At 42.7% G+C, this 20,015-nt stretch overlaps 2 protein-coding genes and 1 long non-coding RNA gene across 4 annotated transcripts in view; 2 read left to right on the forward strand and 1 right to left on the reverse strand.

The window, feature by feature from the left end:
• Positions 1-57: 57 nt before the first annotated feature.
• Positions 58-19,883, forward strand: nop53 (NOP53 ribosome biogenesis factor). Of its 2 annotated transcripts, none has more exons than XM_085131563.1 (13): positions 58-313; positions 811-887; positions 1,011-1,113; positions 2,711-2,913; positions 4,165-4,220; positions 5,016-5,111; positions 5,401-5,502; positions 5,617-5,787; positions 6,842-7,017; positions 8,946-9,012; positions 9,388-9,464; positions 9,581-17,470; positions 17,554-19,883. In XM_085131563.1, exons 1-12 carry the CDS (start codon positions 108-110, stop codon positions 9,639-9,641), a joined length of 1,395 nt encoding a protein of 464 aa, XP_084987689.1. In that variant the 5' UTR covers positions 58-107; the 3' UTR covers positions 9,642-17,470; positions 17,554-19,883. The 2 variants fall into 2 exon arrangements, with proteins under 2 accessions (XP_084987689.1, XP_084987688.1); XM_085131562.1 differs by having other exon boundaries at positions 62-313; positions 1,008-1,113.
• Positions 6,866-9,581, reverse strand: LOC146504440 (uncharacterized). Its single transcript, XR_014868852.1, has 2 exons — positions 8,568-9,581; positions 6,866-7,511 (listed from the first exon to the last, which is right to left on the reverse strand). It is a non-coding gene; the product is annotated as an uncharacterized LOC146504440 (long non-coding RNA).
• The window catches only part of gjd1b (gap junction protein delta 1b), a 39,743-nt gene continuing 33,817 nt past the window's right edge, over positions 14,090-20,015 (forward strand). Inside the window, exon 1 of the mRNA XM_085131570.1 lies at positions 14,090-14,215. Coding sequence (XP_084987696.1) covers positions 14,145-14,215 — 71 coding nt within the window. The 5' untranslated portion in view covers positions 14,090-14,144. The remainder of the gene's footprint in view (positions 14,216-20,015) is intronic.

Here is a 20,015-nt window from a genome sequence, read left to right on the forward strand (position 1 = left end):
AATTTAATAGCGTTTACTCTGCCAGTCCGGCTGGTGGCGCCAAACTGTGGTTCCCGCATACAAAAGAAGAAGAAACGCGCTTCTCCCTCCCCCACTAGTCCTCCAACATGGCGGCTGCCAGGAGATTGAAGCGCGTGGCGATCTCACAGCCAGGTTTTTTAACTTTAAACCCCAAAGTAACCCCTACAGACCTGGTCAGCAGTCGGAGAAAGCGTGTGAACAAGAATAAGAAGAAGAACTGGAACAAATACAGCGACGTACAGGACGTAGAGGAGTTTCTAGAAGACGTCAGGCATCAAGAGAGGACCACGGGGTGAGTTAACAGCCAGTGAGACGTGTTGAAAATGTATATTTTAAGTATAAAATTAAAAACAGAAATTGTCAACTATTATATCTGATACTAGTATTTCTGCTCACCTTTACCCCTAGGTTTATATTGGGCAGATAAAAATGTGCTGTGTTTACCTTTCAGTTGATAATAATCATGGTTCAGAACATATCCGTTTAAACATTACAAGGATGAAGTTGCTTCTCTGTCGTGTGTGTATGCGGGGGACTTTTATTTTGTCACTATCATGGTCTGTAATGACTTGATAGAGTTTCAAACCTGCTGTCGGGCAAAAATAAACAGACGTGTTGGTTTGTGGTCTTGAAATGTGAGCGTTTACTGTTAGTGACTTTGGTGGTTTTGGTCTGCTTAAAAACCCCATGTGATGCACAGCATACATGACACTGTTGAATAAATGTTATAGTTGAAAATCTGTCTTTTAAATTATACGTATGACATAATGGCATCTTTTTGGATTTCAGGGGTCTGCTGTCTGAGAAATCAGATGACAGTTTGTTCTTTTTGGATATTGGACAGCCGAAGAAAGTTGAAGAGAAAGGTAAACTTGTTTCCCTGTCATCTAAACCACTTTATTTGTATCCTCTCATTTATATTACTTTAATTAAAAAAATGCACCTGAACAAGTTGGTAAATCTGAAATTTTGTTTCTTCTGTGAAGAAGCTGCAGAACCAGTCAAGGGGAAGAAGAAGAAAGGGAAATCATCGCGTCCTCTGAGGATAGACCTGATCCTTCAGCATGACTCCCTTGTTGCACCGCCTAAAGAGTCAGTAATCCTAGTCTCTTCTGATCCTTGAATCTGTGGTCTTTCAACAGTACTCTTTGGGGGGCATTTTTGCCTTTATTGAGTGGCACAGTAGTGAAGAGTAGACAAACGTGGAAGCGTCAGGGAAGACGCACAGCAAAGGGCCTTGGGATCAAGGTCTGGGCATATAGTCCTACTCACTCTGTGAGTGTGACACCCCCCCTCCCCCCTTTGAATCTGTTTTAAATTGTTTGTCTGATTTCCAGTTTTTTGTTTATCACACTTAAATTTTTTAGATCATCAATTAAATATAAGTATTAGACAAAAATGATGCACGTAAACACGATGCAGATTTTAACTGAAGGTGTTAATTATTAAGGGGGAAAAGAAATTCAAAACCTACATGGTCCTATGTGAAAAAGTGATTGTCCCCTCCTTTTGTAACATAAATTGGTATATTGCATCTTTGCAAAGCTGTGTTCAATTTCTCTAGCCGCACCCAGGCCTGATTACTGCCACACCTATTCTCAATCAAGAAATCATTGAAATAGGACCTGCTTGTGGCGTAGATCAGAAGATCCTTGAAAGACATCGTGCCAAGGAAATTGAGGAACAAATGACAAAGTAATTGAGATCTGTCAGTCTGGAAAATTTTATGAAGCCCTTTCTAAAGCTGTGGGACTCCAGCAAACCACATTGAGAGCCATTATCCACAAATGGCAAAAACATGGAACTCCTTCACAGGAGTGCCTGGTCAGTCAAAATGACCCCAAAAGTGCAGCAATGGCTCATCCAAGAGGTCACAAAAAACTCCAGAACAACATCCAACAAACTGCAGGCCTCACCTGCCTCAGTTACAGTCAGTGTCAATGACTCCACTATAAGAAAGAGACTGGGCAAAAAAGGGCTGTATGGCAGAGTTCCAAGATGAAAACCACTGCTGAGCAAAAGGAACACAAAGGGTGGTCTCAGTTTTGCAAGAAAACATCTTGATGATCTTCAAGACTTTTGGGAAAATACTCTGTGGACTGACGACTTCTGACAACTTTAGATTGGCCTAGTCAAAGTCCAGACTGGAACCCGATTGAGATGCTGTGAGATGATCTTAGAAAGGCAATTCATGCTCGAAACCCCCCCAGTGTGGCTCAGTTATAAGTGTGCAAAGATGAGTGGGCCAAAATTCCAGTTATCCCAACACTTGATTGCAACTGTTGCTGCTAAGGGTGACCCAAACAGTTATTAGGTTAAGGAGGCAATCACTTTTTCACGCAGGACAATGTAGGTTTGGATTTTTTCCCCCCTTAATAATAAACACCTTCATTTAGAAATTCAAGAGACAATTTGTAGAACATAAAACCTATGTTTTAAGAATATTTATTATATTTATTTAGCTTAATGTGGAGGAGGACTGTGTGTCCTGTGATGATCTCATCCTTGCGCTCCCAGTATTTCCTTCATGGGAATGTGAAGACAGTTCACAGGAGCTCAGGAGACTGTTATGTGAACAGTGTCCTGGGATCTGAGGATATAAAAACACACCAGGAGAGGAGATTCTGCTCTAACTTCTTCCGCATGTAATTAATCATCTCTTCTGCTTCCTCTTCCACCCCCCCACTAGTGTGCTGGCCTACCAGAAGCCAAATGCCAAGAAACTTCGTCGCACTGCCGAGAGAGCGGAGAAGCTGGCAGCCAAAGGCGTGGTCCCACGGAGCAAGAAGCGTCTGCTGAACAGAACCATTGTCGACAGGACGAGCAAAAAGACAGAAACTGAGGCCAACAACAACCCAGAGAGAGATTTTTATGACATTTGGGGACAAGAGAGTGAGTTTTGTGTTCATTTATGTACATCCAATGATGATCCCATCCTTGCGCTCCCAGTATTTCCTTCTTGGGAATGTGAAGACTAACATGGAGCTCAGCTGATTGTTGTGTGAACAGTCGTCTGGGACCTGAGGATACATCTTATACATATCAGAGTATATCTACTGTTTACTCTGAGATTAAAAAACAAAAAACCTTTTGCCTAAGATTTTCTCGCAGTGGTGCAGCCAGTGATGCAGTTACTGTCAGTTCTATTTGTTTCATGCTTCTACTCACATCTACAGCACGAGATCCACCTCACATGTTTTGATGGTTCACTGGTTTCTGTAATTTTATAGAAGTTGTTAATGGCTTCAGGGGTAAAGGTGCCAGAGCACTTCATTGATCTTTGATGGATTCAGCAGTAATTTAACACTTTCACATGGCTCTGAGACTCGGGGTTCATGCAGAACTGTGGATATCTGTATCTTGTTTACATTCTGGTAGTTTATATGTGAAGGATAAGCTATAAGAAAACATGAACCTGAAATGTGTTTGCATGCATTTCTAGGTTTGGGTATAGCTATTGACTAATATTAAGCTGGGTAGCCATAGAGCAGGTAGCCATCAGTGATATGGGCACAGTGTGAGTGAATGCTCATTTAAAGATTTCTGTGGCACAGAATGTTTGTCCATAACAGCTGATGTGAGGGGAACCCAGAGGAGGAAGCTGTAGGTCATAGGTGTCGAACTCCAGGCCTCGAGGGCCGGTGTCCTGCAGGTATTAGATGTGTCCTTGACCCAAAACAGCTGATTTAAATGGCTAAATTACCTCCTCAACATGTCTTGAAGTCCTCCAGAAACCTGGTATTGAACTAATCATTTGATTTGGGTGTGTTGACCCAGAGTGAGATCTAAAACCTGCGGGACACCGGCCCTCGAGGCCTGGAGTTCGACACGTAGGTTTTAGTGCTGGCTTGTTTAGAGTTGATTGCAGTATGCCAGTGTTGTTGTACATGTATTATGAAGTTCCAGTTTAGGTCAGCTAAAGGAAAAGTTCCAGCTGAGGTGGAGGAATACTTTAACATGCTGCTTTGCTGTCTAACAGCTGTTTTCCCTGCAGCTGTATTGACAACTTGCAAGACTGGCACAGGAATCTGGCTTGATTTTTCCAATATCTGTTGTTAATTTAGAAAATGTGGAAATTTTGATGCATTTTGTTGAAATGTTGTGTATAACACCCCCCCCCCCCCCCCCCCTCTTCAATTACAGCCAAAGATTTGGGCGAACCCTGGTATCTTCAACAGACGCGCAAGAAACTTGTCAAGGTGAGAATAACAGTTGACTAAGATTAATCATGCTGTCTGAAGTGCTCCAATTATGCTCATTTACACGACCTACTAACTCTCTTATTTTGGGGGGTTAGAATAGGTTCAACTTGGTGTTAATTTGCATAGGTGTGCATGGACCCATGTATTCACGCTTTCATATAATTACAGAACGTATTAGGTTGTAGTAAAGGAAGCTGCTCATTCATTCATTGTGTGCAGAGATACTGGTTTGACATCACAGCAGTGTGTTACATGGCAGTGTAGATAAATAATGGTATAACTTGACTGCAGCAGTGTTTTCTGTGGGGGGGATAACTGTCTGGCACGGGCTGTAACTTTTCAGAACCCTTACGTGTAAGATAGAGGGAGGGCTGCTTTAATTGATTCAAATCAGTGTATAAAAATATATATTTGTTGTTTGATTTTTGTTAAAGTGTGGGCGATCGTGGCTCAAGAGTTGGGAGTTCGCCTTGTAATCGGAAGGTTGCCGGTTCGAGCCCCGGCGTGGACAGTCTCGGTCGTTGTGTCCTTGGGCAAGACACTTCACCCGTTGCCTACTGGTGGTGGTCAGAGGGCCCGGTGGCGCCAGTGTCCGGCAGCCTCGCCTCTGTCAGTGCGCCCCAGGGTGGCTGTGGCTACAGTGTAGCTTGCCATCACCAGTGTGTGAATGTGTGTGTGAATGGGTGGATGACTGGATATGTAAAGCGCTTTGGGGTCCTTAGGGACTAGTAAAGCGCTATATAAATACAGGCCATTTACCATTTACCAAAGTGTGGTGTTTTGATATTTCAGCGTCCAGAGAAGCTGAACGAGAAGCCGTCTGTGCTCCCGGCTGTAGAGGTGATCGCTCCGGGAGGGTCCTACAACCCAGACTTTTTCTCCCACCAGGTAAATTAAAAACCTGCATCTTTGGGTGTAGTTACTGATCCTACATATTGAAATGTAATTGCCAAAAAAAGATTAAAGTGTTGCATAACTGTTAATAATTTAATATTAGTGCTCTTTGGTGCAAAAAATAAACATGGTAACTTTTATGTAGCCAAATTTTTGAATGGAAACAGTATTTAGAGCAAGGCGACTTTGAAACCATGGCCCCAGCCTAACAACCACTGACTTAGATTATTATAAAGCTGAAGCTGGTAATTAACAAATGTTCATCTCTCTCTTCTGAATGCAGGATTTGCTCAGGGAAGCCCACGAGGTGGAGTTGAAAAAGAAGAAGGTAGAAGACAAACTAGAGAGACAGCTGGCTTACAACAAAGAAGACAGAGCTACAGAGGTACAGCTGACAATTCCTGTAGCTCGCCTTCATCTTTCACTTTGTTTTTGGTGCTGCTGATGAATGTGTCTTTGACTTTTTTTCAATTCTATTGTGCGTTATTGCGGTTTTCAGGAGACAATCCACCGTGAGCAGGTAGAAGGCTTGGTAGAGGAGAGTGAAGAGGAGGAAGAAAAAGAAGATGCTCAAAAAGAGGATGGGGAGGAAGTGGCAGTGGGAGCCATCGCAGTGGCCGACAAGAAGACTGAAAGACAGAGAAAGAGAGAGAAGGCAGAAAAAATCAAGGTACGGCTACAAGAAGGTTTAAAACATCCCAAATTACAGTGACCCTGACCCTAAGAAGTTTTCATACATCTGCAAAAAGATTGCACGAAACCCAAAGTGCAATGAGCATTTTCACAGCACACATTTTGATTTGCCACTGTTGGTAAAGGACGGGTTTGTTAAGGACTGCTTCTTTCCACTTGGGTGGTCCTTCTGTATACATGCTCACTGTCGTGGCTTATTAAGGGCACCTAATGGAGTCACTATTGGGCTGATGAATGTGTGCCTACAGTGAAAAGCCAAAAAGTTCCACTGAAAACTCATTAATTGCATTTTATTGTATTAAGATTTTTCACAGGAGGATACACTGATGTCTGTAAGAATTTTTAGTTCAGTTAGAGCCCCCATCAGAGAGAAGGTTTAAACAGTAGGTGGGTGGGACTTCAATACTCATGGACGCAGCTGGCAATATCTGCTCTCCCTGAAACCATATGGGACCAAGAGTATGAAAAAACTAATGGAAACTGAAGTTTTAAAGTTAGTCTAACAAGCTCACCTCCTAATACCCATATTATCATTCCACTCACATTTTAAACATTTATCTCACTGCCTAAGACTCCAAATTAATCATTTTTATAAAGTATACAATATCTCTTAAACAGTATAACAGTACTTGATATAAACACACCAGTAAGAACAGATGGGTTAGACGTGAGTACATCAGAGGGCAGCTCAGGTCGAGCAATTTGGAGCCAGAGTTAGAGAGGCAAGGCAGAGATCATTTGGACATGTACAGAGGAGGGACAGTGGATACATTGGACAAAGGATGACCAGAGATTCATGGATTTAATGAAGATGAATATGCAGAGGGGCTGTGTGACAAAAGCGTGAGAGGCAGGGGATCTGCTGTGGTGACCCCTTAAATAGGCAGCCAAAAGAAGAGTCCGAACAAACAGCTCAAACGTAATCTGATGACTTCAACACTTGTAAATAGTTAACCTGAAATCTGAAGGGGTTAAAACATGCGTGTATGTAACACAGTCCACTCATGGCTCTCTTTTGAACCCTAATATAGGAGCAGCAGCGGTTGACAGAGAGGCGACAGACTGAGCAGCAACAGCAGCTCTTCCAGCTTCGCTCCATAAAGACCTCGATCAAACAGCAGGAAGAGACGACCCAGATCAGACAGAAACGACGCAAGGCCAAGGAGGAGGCCCAGAAAGCTCAGCCCAGGCGACTCGGCAAACTCAAGTACAAGCCTAGCATGTTTTTTTTACACACTCATACTTACGTGCTCCAGAGTTTTAACAACTTTTATACAGTCTGAAGTGCAAAATGGGTTTAAATTGTGATGACAGATTTTTTTTTTTTAAAGTTTGATTATTTCTTTGTTTCTTTGACAGCTGTTGTGAAATCAAAAAAAAAATCTGATTATGACAAGGGAAGTTTGAACACTTAGACTCATCTGTGTTTTCTCCTTCAGTCACCGCTGCTAATGGGGACCAAACTGTAATCCTGTAAAGTTGTACAACAGCTTCAGTGCACTCTCTAGTAATCGCTGCTATTCCTACTAGCTATGAAATCAAAATATTGTTTCTAACTAAACAAAACTAGCATGACAAGTCATCTGGTAACAGTCAAAGCAAGGTTTTTCCCAACTGTTTGGGAGATGTACTTATTTCCACAGTGGTGGAAAAAGTGGTGGGTTGTTGGATTAAATCAGGGTCACTGAGTAGTTTCTAAACCTGCATGTAGGGCTGGGCGATATGACCCAAAATTCATATCTCGATATTTTTTAGCTGAATGGTGATATAAGATATATATCTCGATATTTTTTTATAAAGCTATAAGGTAAGAACAAAAAGAGAGTTCTTATTTAAAGCTGTGTCCCAGATGTCACATGGGCACTTTTATTAACATACAGCGCAGATGTACATGAAAAAAACTACTCAAAAATAAATTATGAGCATTTATTAAATAATATTGCTCCATAAATAAAAGAAAACAATGTTGTTTTTGTGCATAACAAAGAGCTCACAATTGTGCAGTCAAAATGTAAACTAACAGACGCAGAGCATAATAACAAAGACAGATTTCACAGCTGCTCTTTCCAAGTTCGTGACTGACAGCCTGGAGTTTGAAATCCTCTTCATAACCGTGTGTCTTACAGGCGCCATTTATGGTCCTTATACACACACAATACGGTAATATTACGTTGAAGCACAGTACGTATCACTCCGCGAGGCTCCTCGGTAGCCGTAATGCTCCGACAATCCATCAAGCGGTGCAGCTCCGTAGCTTAGCAAACTCAACATTTTTGACAGATTGCTGAGCGTGGTGTACCACATTAAATCGGTTCGCGGTCATCAAGCACAACCACAATTCATACATAAGGCGCGCTGTCGGTTTTTGAGAAAATGAAAGGATTTCAGGCCGTGCATGGCGTTAGCGTGGTTAGCTCGTTAGCGTGGTTAGCTCGTTAGCACGTTGACGCCGTCCAGCCCCACGCACGGGGCGATGCGCAGTAACTCGTTAACGGAGATTTGCCGTGTCCGTCTTGTCGCTGCCTGCAGGTGAAGCGATGGGGGAGGAGGGGGAGTTGTGTTCAGTGAAGGAGAGGCGAGGCCGAGTAACGTTGCTTAAAGACAAAAGTGGACAAAAGAGAGGCAAACTTGTGGCTCCACAACTATAATTATAACGTAACATAGACTATATCGATATAAAAGATATTGTCACATCTTATATCTCGTATAAAAATAAATCGATATTTTTAAAAAACTCGATATATCGCCCAGCCCTACCTGCATGATTGGCACTTTAGCCATGTGATCCTACACTGCCATCATGGTTGTCACATGTTCAAAATGGCTACCAAGATAAATCACATGGTTGGTGGTCACACATCTGCAAAATTTCAGTTTGCTTGTCTTCTGTCTTTTTGTAGCATTTTAGCATCAAACTGCTGAAATAGTTTCAGCACTTTGACAAATCATAGCTGAATCATCATCTATGATTCCGCTTCCCCCCGCCTGGTATTCATCCACATTTTCAAACGCCCTCGCCCCAGCTCAATTTTCTGTTGGTAGTGGCCAACATTGTCTCAGCAGGGGTCATTTTTGGCTATAAATAGCCTTTTTTATCCACGTCTTTTAATGTTTGCTTTATATATTTCTTCACAGGTTCCAGCCTCAGGACATGGAGGTTCAGTTGAGCGACGAGCTAGCCGGCTCCCTGCGACAACTCAAGGTACTTCAGAAGCACTTTGACCTCCGTGAGCAAGGACACTGTTTATCTGTAATGGGTTTTGGCTAATTTGGCTGCTGTATTATCTTCAGCACTCTGCACTATTCAAAGCTTTATCCCATTCTCTCATACTGTGCTGCCTCGCTTTCCCCACAGGGATCATTAGTTTCATTTGATGTAATTGCTGGTGGAAAATTCCCAGTCCTTCACTCTTATCTCCCCCAATTGTCTTTGAATAATACTTAAATCGGTCTTTGTGATGAGAATAGGATTTTATGATGCACGTGGGAATTGCATATCCAGTGAGAGCAGCGTGACATTTGTGTCACATGGCTTTGTTTTGACTATTTCTCTTTGTGTAATGTTGCGACTCCACAGCCAGAGGGCAGCGTGCTCATGGACCGCTTCAAGAGTCTGCAGAAGAGAAACCTTATTGAACCCAGAGAAAGAGCCAAGTAAGGACCCCTGCTTCGCTCTTACATAACATCTCATCAAAAGCCCAGAGTGATGTGTGAATTCATAAGGTGTGCAGTGAATAACATGAGTTTCCCCCCTCCCCCCTCTCTCCTAGGTTCAAGAGAAGACTCAAGGTGAAGTATGTGGAGAAGAGGGCTTTCAAGGAGATCAGTTGATGCCGACCTACACATCACGGGACTGAACGCAAGAAGCTGGGAGACTTTTAAACCACCAGTGCAGAATAATGGAACTTTGTATATACGACATAATGACTGCTGAGGGCCTGCTGGGCCCTTTCAGACTGATGTCACCTGCAGCAGTGATATATAAACTCTGACCAAGAGTGCCGGATATGAGTTTTAATTGTTTCCTGTAGTGCATCTGCCATGCAGTTTTCTATAATTTCTTTCAGTTAAATACAGATTACTGTGTCATTGTGTGTTTGTGTTACATAATGTCATGCCTATCAGGGCACAATCAAAGGGTTTGTAGTAAATGGCCGAGTCTAGCTGTCAGTGTGTCACTACGCTGCTCATACAAGAGTACACCAGGTTAATGAAGGGTTAAACCCTGCAGTGGTAATGGCAATATGTCAGCTCATTGCTTAAGATTATGCCATATTCACACACCTAAACATTTTAGTGTGTTCTGTGCTTGTTTGTTTTATATATTGATTACACAAGTCCATCATAGAAGCTGCTCAAATGAGATGGCATCCTTTAGTCTGTTTTCACAAACAGTTGATACACACTCTGCTTTAGATGCTAGGATGCCCACATTATATAATAATATGCAGCATACAAAGTTAAGGGTGCACAATAGAAACAAAGTATGCCTTTTTAAAATCCTCAGTTACATTAGTTGATTAAGCTGAGCTTAACTGAAGTAGATTAATGCATTTCTTTCTTTTTTTTAATATTGGGTTTAAAAAAAACAAACAGATGGGCTTGAGGAAGTTGGCATGTGATAATTGATTTCATCCCGCTGGCTTAAAACCATAATTGCCTTCGGTGTCCCACTGGCGTGAACAAGGACCTGCACGCACACACACAGACACCCACGCCCCGTCCCCTAAGCCCCATGGTCCCTGGAGTTGCTCCAAAGCTTCTTATCTGTTAATCAGTGTGAAATTGTAGTCTTTACCTTCAGTGTCCACAAAAGGGCTCCCAACCTCATGCACGCTAGTCAGTTGAGCTGTCCCTCCTCCCTCTCAAGACAAACTGAGCACCTGATCCTGGGCTATGCTCGTTTGAGCACTTATTAGTGGTGATGACGCCAAATTACCTGCTGATGAATTAACCTGCTGACTCATAAAGCCACAGCTCGTCTCCAACCCCTCGTTCTATATTTAAAGTTTTTACTGGAGAACACAGAGATACGAGATACTGGGCCAGAAGTAATTTTATCAAATAATTTGTTGTACAGATATTTTTGTGGCTGTTGCTGCTTTTTTTTTTTTTTTAAGTATTTGGTGGGTTGTATCAAAAAAATTGAGTCATTTTGACACGTAACACCAAATCTGTAGGACTTCATGGGAGGTGACAGGTCTGGAGAACTGAGATTAGATAAATTAGGCCTATGGTGAGGCCTGCAGCTCTACAATGCTATCACCAACTGCACATAAACATACTGTCAGTTACAGTGTTATAAATGGAGGCTAATTAACATTAAACGTTTTTTTTCCTTTAATTTGTCACCAAGCTGTTTCCAAACTAATTTAATTGTTTTAGTCAAAACAAAAGCGCGCACATCACCATATAAGGATATTAGTGTTTTCTCCTGCACTCATGCCAGTGACCGACTGCAGCCAAGTTGTTTGCTCCCCTCCCGTTTGCCCTCCTCTCTTCACGTGTGAGACATGGTGCTGCCAGATTGTGTTGGCATGAGGAGTAGGAAGGATTACGTGTGTGCGCAGTCACTCATTACCTCCTTCAGAATAGATTACTACTCCTCCGGTCTGCAGAGCCAGCGAGTAACAGTGGAAGCCTCTAAAACACTCAGCTGCACTGCATGGAGATGCCACAGTGTGTATATGTGTGTGTGAGTCAACGTTGTCAAGTGATCTCAGGCTTGTTTGCTGCAAAGTGACAGGCATTTTTTCCCCCTCCCTCTCTCGCGCTCTTTTTTTCTTTCTTATTTTTTGGGGGGGGCAGCCCAGTGTCCTCCTGCCTGTCTCACCTTGTCCTCCTTGCGTACACGCAGCACACGCATAGGCACGTGGACGCACTGAGCTCTGTGATGCAGGATACAGGGATATAAAGATCCCAGAATAACCCCAAAACAAGATACAATTCAGACAAGGAAGCAGTGCTGAAAAATCATATGTTTGTTGTGTTTAGAATGTACAATCTGTGTGTCAGAGCACCTGTCAAATCAACACAGAAGCACTCCTAACTCACATAAAATATATGGACTGAAGTCGACATCTATCAATCTTTGAATCCAGGTGTTTTCAGTCCCAGTACTCACTTATTCTGAAGGGAAAACTAGCCATAGAAACATATTGCTTTTTGTACCATACTGTAAATATACCTTTTAATCAAGTTTATGGGAGCATTGCACCTTTTCAGCGCTGTCTCTGAAACTACAGGAAATGACAAAGTGTCCTGAGGAGCTGAAAGTCAAATATTTTAATATTAAACCTTTAAAAAAAAAGCAAGTTTTACATTGCAAAGTAAATATGGGGTTGTTCGAACAAAATAGCCAAAGGAGGACCCTCACCTTTGTGCTAGATTCGGGATTCATATTTTTTCTGTAATACTGAGTAGGGATGCCCTGAATGTGAAATATCAACACTCGTTTGTTTTGATTTTGTTCTTTTCTGGCTTTCTATCATCTTTAAAAGTGCTTAAACACACAATTTTTCCACATTAAGCCTGTGGAAAATGGATGTAATAAAAATATCAGAAGGTACAAGATGTGACATCTTATTTGCAAATACTGATATTCAGCCAATATACCCATCGGTTCCTCATTACTGACTAATATTTATATCACATTAATATTTATATTACCACTGCAAAATATATCTAATGTATATCCCTTATAGACTATTGTCAAGGTAGTATTTAAAAGCCTTACTAGCAGCATATTACATAATATCTGAATTATTATTTATCACCGTAGATCATGAAACAGACTACTACAGTGCCTCTTTGCAACATCTGCTCTGTGACATTTAATGATGATTAATGCATTCATTAAACAAACAAAAAAAAAGAGCAACAACGGGAAGAATCACTGATAATGAAAACACCTAGATGTTTGGTCATGCGTGATTTTCTCGCATGATTACTGATGGTGTGTTTGAGTGAGAGCAAGTATCTCACACACACAAACACACACACGGAGCGCTTCCATCGTGTTCTCGCTCTGTCACACACTTCCCCTGTGTCGCCTCAGTATCCTTGCATAGCCTCGGCGTGACACTGCCTCTAATGTCTCCGTCTGCAGTGTACAGTAGGTATCACTGCACAGACGCGAGAACACAATGGATGGCAAAAATGTAAATGCAGGAGAAAATCGTGTGTGGTGGAAGAGTGACAAACTGTTTGTGTGGTATGATGGGGAGGTGGAGGGGTGGGGGGGATAAACACGGTGATGGAGAGTGAGTGAGAGGGAGCCAGAGGGGGGAGGAGCAGAGAGATGATTCCTCGCTCTAATCCTCTAGACACACGCTCGGTCTGGCTGCCTACTGGCTCAGAGAGACAGAGGGAGAGAGACGGAGGCAGGTGGAGGGCGCAAACAGAGAGAAACCAAGTGGGAAGGAAAAAACAAGATGAAGGGAAGAAAGGAAAGGAGCGCTGCCTCTCGTAAAGCACGCTGACAGAAACAAACAGAGAGAGAGAAAGGCAGGGAGGAACTGGATAACCCAGCGACTCCGGCACGGTTTCTAGCAGAGGGAAGGAGGAGGAAGAGTGCGATGCTACAGTGCTGCTTTGCCTGAACCAAAGCAGGAGGAAAGGAAGGAGCAACAGAGAGGAGGAGGAGAAGGAATCCCTCGAAAAACAGCCTGAAGAGTGGACAGAGAAAGAGGATGGAGGAGAGGAGAACACGCAGAAACCTCTGGGTGCTCAGGCTCACATGAGTGTATGGACCTGTGCCCGGCCGGAGTTACTACAAGATGCTGTCAAAGAACGAGCGTACGAGGGCGGAGTGTTAGTGTGCGAGCGATGGATGTCTGTTTGCACAAACTACGGCCGCTCCGCAAAAGTCAGCAGAAGTAGACGAGAGGCTCGGGTCTCTGTCAGAGCAGGTGTGTGCGAGTGTTGGTGTGAGAACATATGACACACCAGCTGTTTTAGGAGGTAAACAGAGCCGGGGTAGCCCAGAGGAGAGGAGAAGGAAGACACGTTCACGTGAAGAAGTGCATGGAAGGCGAATCGCACACGTGGAGTCAACCGGTTCAGAGTCACAGTTAGTGGTGTGAGGAAAGCGTGGCGGACAGCACATTTAATAGAAGACACGGAGTTTACAATGAGGTGTCACTGAGCTTCTCCGGGGTTCCTGACTTCTCTATACCAAACCAGCCACCTGAAGCCACTCCCTACCTCAACTCAACCCAACAAGTGGACTTGAACACTGAGACAAGGACTTGAACCCCAGCTGTCTGGGAAGCCCACCTGAAGTGGGGTCAGTCCTGACTTTCTGTGCCCAGTGGATGCCTCCTGACTCCAACCATGGGAGAATGGACCATCCTAGAGCGCCTCCTGGAGGCCGCTGTGCAGCAGCACTCTACTATGATTGGAAGGTGAGCTGTTGAAGACGTGAATGCTATCTTTTAACTGAAATTATCTATATGTGTTTCTACAGTATAGTAAGTGTGTGCATGCTGACTGTGAGTCCCTCTGTGCTCACATTCAGGTCCAGTGTGACGGGCTGCAGGTTGTGGGGGGTAGGTGGGTTAGTTTCTTTAATCTGTCTGGGTGATACGATGGGAGGGTTATGCAGCCATGAGGGCTACTATTAGTCCACACAGAGAACTTAAACATCTACAATTCTGTCATTCCTAGTTTTTGCCATGTGCTTCTCCACGCTGATGCCTCCCTCCTTGCCTTAACATCAAGTTGGTTTCAGAAGCCAGCACGCTACACAAGCGTGACTCAGTTGACAATTTACCAGTTTTCTTCACCTCTTGTCTTTTTCTGTCAAGTATGAGGTCATCTTCTTTATCTTTACTCCCCCCCCCAAAAGAAAAAAATCCACGAGCCACAGCCGATCACAGCAGTTATGATTTATGCATTCTCTAACATGCTGAGATGTGTTGCATCTTAGTTGGAGTAACTCGTTCTCAGGGCCGCAGGACGAGCAATTATTCATGAGCATTTTAGCACATCGGCTCTGTAAACATTATTAGAAACGTCTTAACATCAAGTAAAGGACGTATTCCTGAGTATGAAGGCTTCTAGGATATGTGTGAAACCGCAAGTTCAACTTAAGTTCATAAGAAACCATCTGAATTTGCAGTTTAAACCAATTCCCTCCAGCTACTGACTCACCCTTGCTAGTGGTACTCTTGAATTATTGAGCGAATGAATGTTGGGCAGTTTATAAAGTAAACGATGTGTGGAGTTTGTTTTTTTCCTGGATGAGTCTTCTTCTGCTTACAAAACTCTGAGTGTGAAGTTTGTCGTGTTGACTTGAAGCTTGATTTTGAGAGTCAGACTGGTCAGAGTCGTTTCCTTTGGTGTTATGATACATGGTTTGTCAGCATTTGCTTTCCCTCATTCACGAGATCCTGGGAGCACACTGTCCCTCATCATCTAGGCTAGTCATAATGGCTGCGGGGTCTCAGCAAAGAGTGGGAAGGAGAAGAGACAGAAAGTGAGGGTAGCTAAGGAGAAACTCTCAAAAAGAACAATGACATCTACGGAGGCAGTGAAGGGAAAGGGTAAAAATTAAACAAATCAAAAAGCAGAGCAAGAGAACTTGGTTCCAAAGTAGAACGGCGATGAGGCGAACCGACAAGCGGAGTGCGAGATGTGGGAGACACGAAGCAGATGACGGAGAAAGAGTAAAAAGACCAAGTGAAGGCGAAGGCAGCGGGGAGCGCTTATTCACAGACAAGCGAGCAGACACATGGCTTCAGTCTGCAGGGTGTTGGTAGGAAGCCAAGAGGAGTCTCGTCACGAGATGGTGCTGCATGTTATGACCTAAGCAGAGCAAGCAGGACACCCAGAGGCTCATATCATCTTTGCACAGATTATATCTATTGTACAGACAGCTGAAATGTTCAGAAGACAGGAGGAGCCCATTAGAAGTTTAAAAAAATATCCAAACATTCACATGGGCTTATCAGCAGTCCTTTCCTGCTTAAGTTGCATCTGCTCTGGCTCAATGAGTACCCTCACTCTAGATACTCATATGGCAATATTTGTAGCAAGTCTGCAAATTATAGCACCTGAAAAGTTCCCACATATCTACAGACAACAAAAGTTCATACATAATATTTCTGATAAAACTGAGGTGGTATTTTTTTTTAAATAAAGAAGATTTTATCATGAATACACCACCATCACTATCCAAGCTAAGGGGTCATTCTCCTTGTTGTGGTGTGCCTGGTTTCACTACCAACACGCCACTAATGAAAGTTTTGGGCGAGACTCCTTATGTGTGATTTAGACTTCTGCAGGAAATTTACACTGTGAATTAATAATGTAACTGGAAACCCCTTTTAAACCCTTTAACACAATAACTTCCCATTAGCACAGGGGTGTCCAACTCCAGGCCTCAAGAACCGGTGTCCTGCAGGTTTTAGATGTATCCTTGATCCAACACAGCTGATTCTGGCCTCTGGAGAACTCCTCAACATGTCTTGAAGTTCTCCAGATGCCTGGTAATGAACTAATCATTTGATTCAGCTGTGTTGACCCAGGGTGATATCTAAAACCTGCAGGACACTAGCCCTTGAGGCCTGGAGTTGCCCACCCCTGCATTAGCACTAGTTTTTTAATATGTAGAGTTCATGCTGCGGCAGGACCTAATTGCGATCTTTTCCTAAACCTAACCCTTTTGGTGCTTGAAGCTAACAAAAGCAAAAGTGAACAGTAAGTAAAAAGAGGGTTCCTACTCAAAATATGAACTCGTCTTCTGATAGACATCATTGCTAATGCGGGGATTATGTTTTCCCTCTCTGCGAGTTTGCTAGCGTCTGCTTGGGTCCCAGTGATGTCAATGTCCTCATGAGACAGTTAGCGAGAGGGTTCATGCAAGAGTGTGCATGCCTGCCTGTTTTCTGTGGCCGTGTGGACTCGTCTGTGAAACATTTACATTACAATGCACCGACTATGCATGCGGCCAGGCAGCGGACTTCAAAGCAGTATAATAGGAACGACTACTCGCCTGTTGGGTCTCCAGCTGTCCGCAACCAAGTATAACTAAGGCTTTAAATGCACCTTCCTGTTCTTTCAATCAGGAGCATTTTTGTTGGTGTCTAACATTGCAGCAGTTATTACATAATGGCACTGACATCAAAGAACACCTTGTGCATATGTGCAAGACCCCAGCGACTTTGACAGAACGCCAGTATTTGATGCCCTAGGATTGAGCACAGGTTAGAAGTGGGTTAAAGGCTGCTGTTATATCAGCATTTGAATTCCAATTCCAAGACACAAAGCCATGTCCCAACAGACATTTTTGCAAAGACAGATATCGCTATCCGGTGGAGAGAAAGCGGGTTTCAGGCACTTCCACGCTTATAATTTGGAAGCAATGTCCATTTTTTATACCGTCTATGATGACATCAACGTGAATATAAAGAGGCAATTTAAAGTTTCAACCCCACACCAAAAACACTGGGTGACATCAGTCTGTGTTTACTGTAGAAATGTTTTTGGAACTACTTTGTCCTCCACTCTCACATTGTTTGACATACTGACAGACTGTGTAATGACCAGCTGATTGATAAACAGCTTTGCCTTTCTCAGGCAGTCTTGCCAACCGACCGCTTATTTTCGTTGCTTCTGGTGGGAGTGACTCGGATATTTATTCACTCATCATGAGATGAGTGAATAAATATCCGAGTCAAGACAGTCTGTTTTGACTCAGATATGACAGTCTGTTTTGAGATTTCCAATAAACAGACTGAAGACAGTCTGTTTATTGGAAATCTCAAACTCATTGCTGTTTATCTCAGTCATGCTGGAGGACATTTTAGCAACTTGTCCAATTAAAAAATGGATGATCATGGGGATTATGTCTGTTGTTTACTACGGTGAATGGACCAGCAGTGTAATGAGGTGGGTGCTTTGAAATATGTGAAAATTCAGGCGGGCATTTGTAAGCAAGTTCGGGCTGGTGCTGTGGAAGTCAAAAACCGTGTGACTGCTCTTAAGTGTCAGTCTGACTTGCTGGCTGGGGCTGCTACTCGGAGCGCTGAGGGACCGGGGGACCGCTTCTCACTTTATCCTGGGGGAATTATTCTGAGGAGCTGCAGGAGAGTCAAGGCAAAGGTGGCCTGACCACAAGGCAGGGAGCTGGAGGCTTGGCTGGTTCGAGGATCTGGGTGAGTCAGTGTGTTATCCAAAGATTTTAGTGTGTGATCAAGATCTGGCTCTGATGACAGCCACTTAACATGGACACTACTACTATGAAGGATCCAGCTGAGTCAGAGCTCTTCACGTGTTCTCCACAATAGAGTAAAGTTGTGAAGAAGGGGAGGATTTCCGGTAGCTCGAGAAGGTTGTTTCAGGTTCGGCAATGGATGTTGCAACCATTGGACGCAACAAGAGACCTGGAACTGTATCTATCATTGGTACTTCAGCTGTGAGTACTATAAAAACTGTAAAGACTAAATTAGTTATTGTGTTCACCACTAAATTTGCCACAGATGTAGATGCAGAAACGCGTTCTCTGTATCTTAAAGAGAAACTTAATAGAGATGTCACCCACCAGAAAATTGTCAATATATGCAACAAGCTCAGTTCTTTCAAGGTTACTGCTGAATGTAATGACATTAGTGAAATGGTCAAAAAGTGCATCCAGCAGGGGAGATAATTGTGTCTCCTGGTGTTAACATATTAGCATGATGATGTCTCTTCAGGTGTTGTCTTACAACTGTGGTGGCCTGCGTTTGGAACAGGGGATAAAGCTCGACATATCGTTGTGGACAGTTTGCTTGCAGAATGGGACATTTTATGTTTGCAAGAGACATGGTTACCTAAAAAAGACTTGGAAAAACTTAACTACCTTTCCAAAATTTGATGTCAGCACAACTATAGTCAGAGACAGAATAGCGGGGGGTGTGACTGTGCTTCGGAGCAAAAGAAAATGATGCTGTGATAAAGTCAGTTAGATTGGATGATCAGCTGGTGTATTGGTATACAATATACACAGAAAAACAATAGTTTTGTCATCCTTAATGTTTATACTACCTATAATCTTTCAGCCATGGATGAAAGACCTAAGCAAGGTCCAGAGTTTGAACAAGAGAAACTTGCGAATTCCAGATATAAGTATGCTATTCGCTTTATATTTAAAACGAGAAAGTTATGACTCTATGGCCAGGACAATGCTGAGTAATAAAGTCACAGATTTTTGGAAAGAAACCATCAGCCATCAAGCAAACCATCTCTACCGTGTGTGGTTGAAGATGTTTCTGGGGCAGATAATATTGCAGCATTATGGAGACAACATTACTGCAGAACATCTAACAAATACTAGTTTAAGCTATTTTAGCACTCTGTTTCACTGGTTTTATGATCCATACCAGACTCAATGTTATGTATTTTGCTTTTCCCAGTTATTAAGGACAAAGCTGGACAAGTGAGCTGTCTGGATGATTATAGGCCGACTACACTAGCCAGTATTTTATCTAAGGTTCTAGAAAGAACTGCATGATAAAGTGTGTATATCTCTTCTCTGGATAATCACTTTAGTTTCAAGCATGGTATCAACATGTGTATATGTGGACTTAAGAAAACAGTGAACTTGTATAGGACCAAAAATTCATCAGCCCTCATGTGTTGTATTGATGTGTGTAAAGCTTTTGATCGAGCAAACCACAGGAAACTATTGGTAAATTTAAACAATGGGTTCCTGGGTACATTGTGAGGGTTCTCTTTTACTGGCATGCTCATCGGTAGATCCAGAAGGTACATGTTGCATCCAAAGATGCAATGAGAATCCTCCTTAAAATAGGGGAAAGTGCAAGTCAGATGTTTGTAAGTGTAGGTGTTTGTACTTTTAAAGCACTTTTCAGGAAGTTAATGTTCACTTTTATAGAAAGTTTGAATGGTTCTGCTAACAGTATAATTTCAGCGCTCATGAATCCTACTGTGAATTTTTCCTGTTACTCATCCAGTCTAATGAATCAATGGTTGAAGTGTTTGTGTAAACTGATTTCTTATAACTGCGCTATGTGTAATATAAGATTTGTATTCATTGTAGATTATATTTCTGATATTGGTTCATGTTTTAAATATATATATATATATATATATATATATATATATATATACATTTTATGTTGTGCTTTTTCTGTGTAATCATGGACTTAAGTCTCTTAATAAAGCTTGTTTCCGTCAGTCCTAAACCCATTTGTCTCTCCCCTG

Source organism: Neolamprologus multifasciatus, chromosome 14, assembly GCF_963576455.1.
Source record: "Neolamprologus multifasciatus chromosome 14, fNeoMul1.2, whole genome shotgun sequence".
Lineage (NCBI taxonomy): Eukaryota > Metazoa > Chordata > Actinopteri > Cichliformes > Cichlidae > Neolamprologus > Neolamprologus multifasciatus.

What these genes read in the sequence shown, in the direction of transcription:
- nop53 (XM_085131562.1), top strand. Translation starts at nt 108, where the DNA reads ATGGCGGCTGCCAGGAGATTGAAGCGCGTGGCGATCTCACAGCCAGGT. An exon ending in CAGACTTTTTCTCCCACCAG is followed by an intron (nt 5,112 to 5,400) that starts GTAAATTAAAAA and finishes TTCTGAATGCAG; the next exon opens with GATTTGCTCAGGGAAGCCCA. An exon ending in AGAAGGCAGAAAAAATCAAG is followed by an intron (nt 5,788 to 6,841) that starts GTACGGCTACAA and finishes ACCCTAATATAG; the next exon opens with GAGCAGCAGCGGTTGACAGA.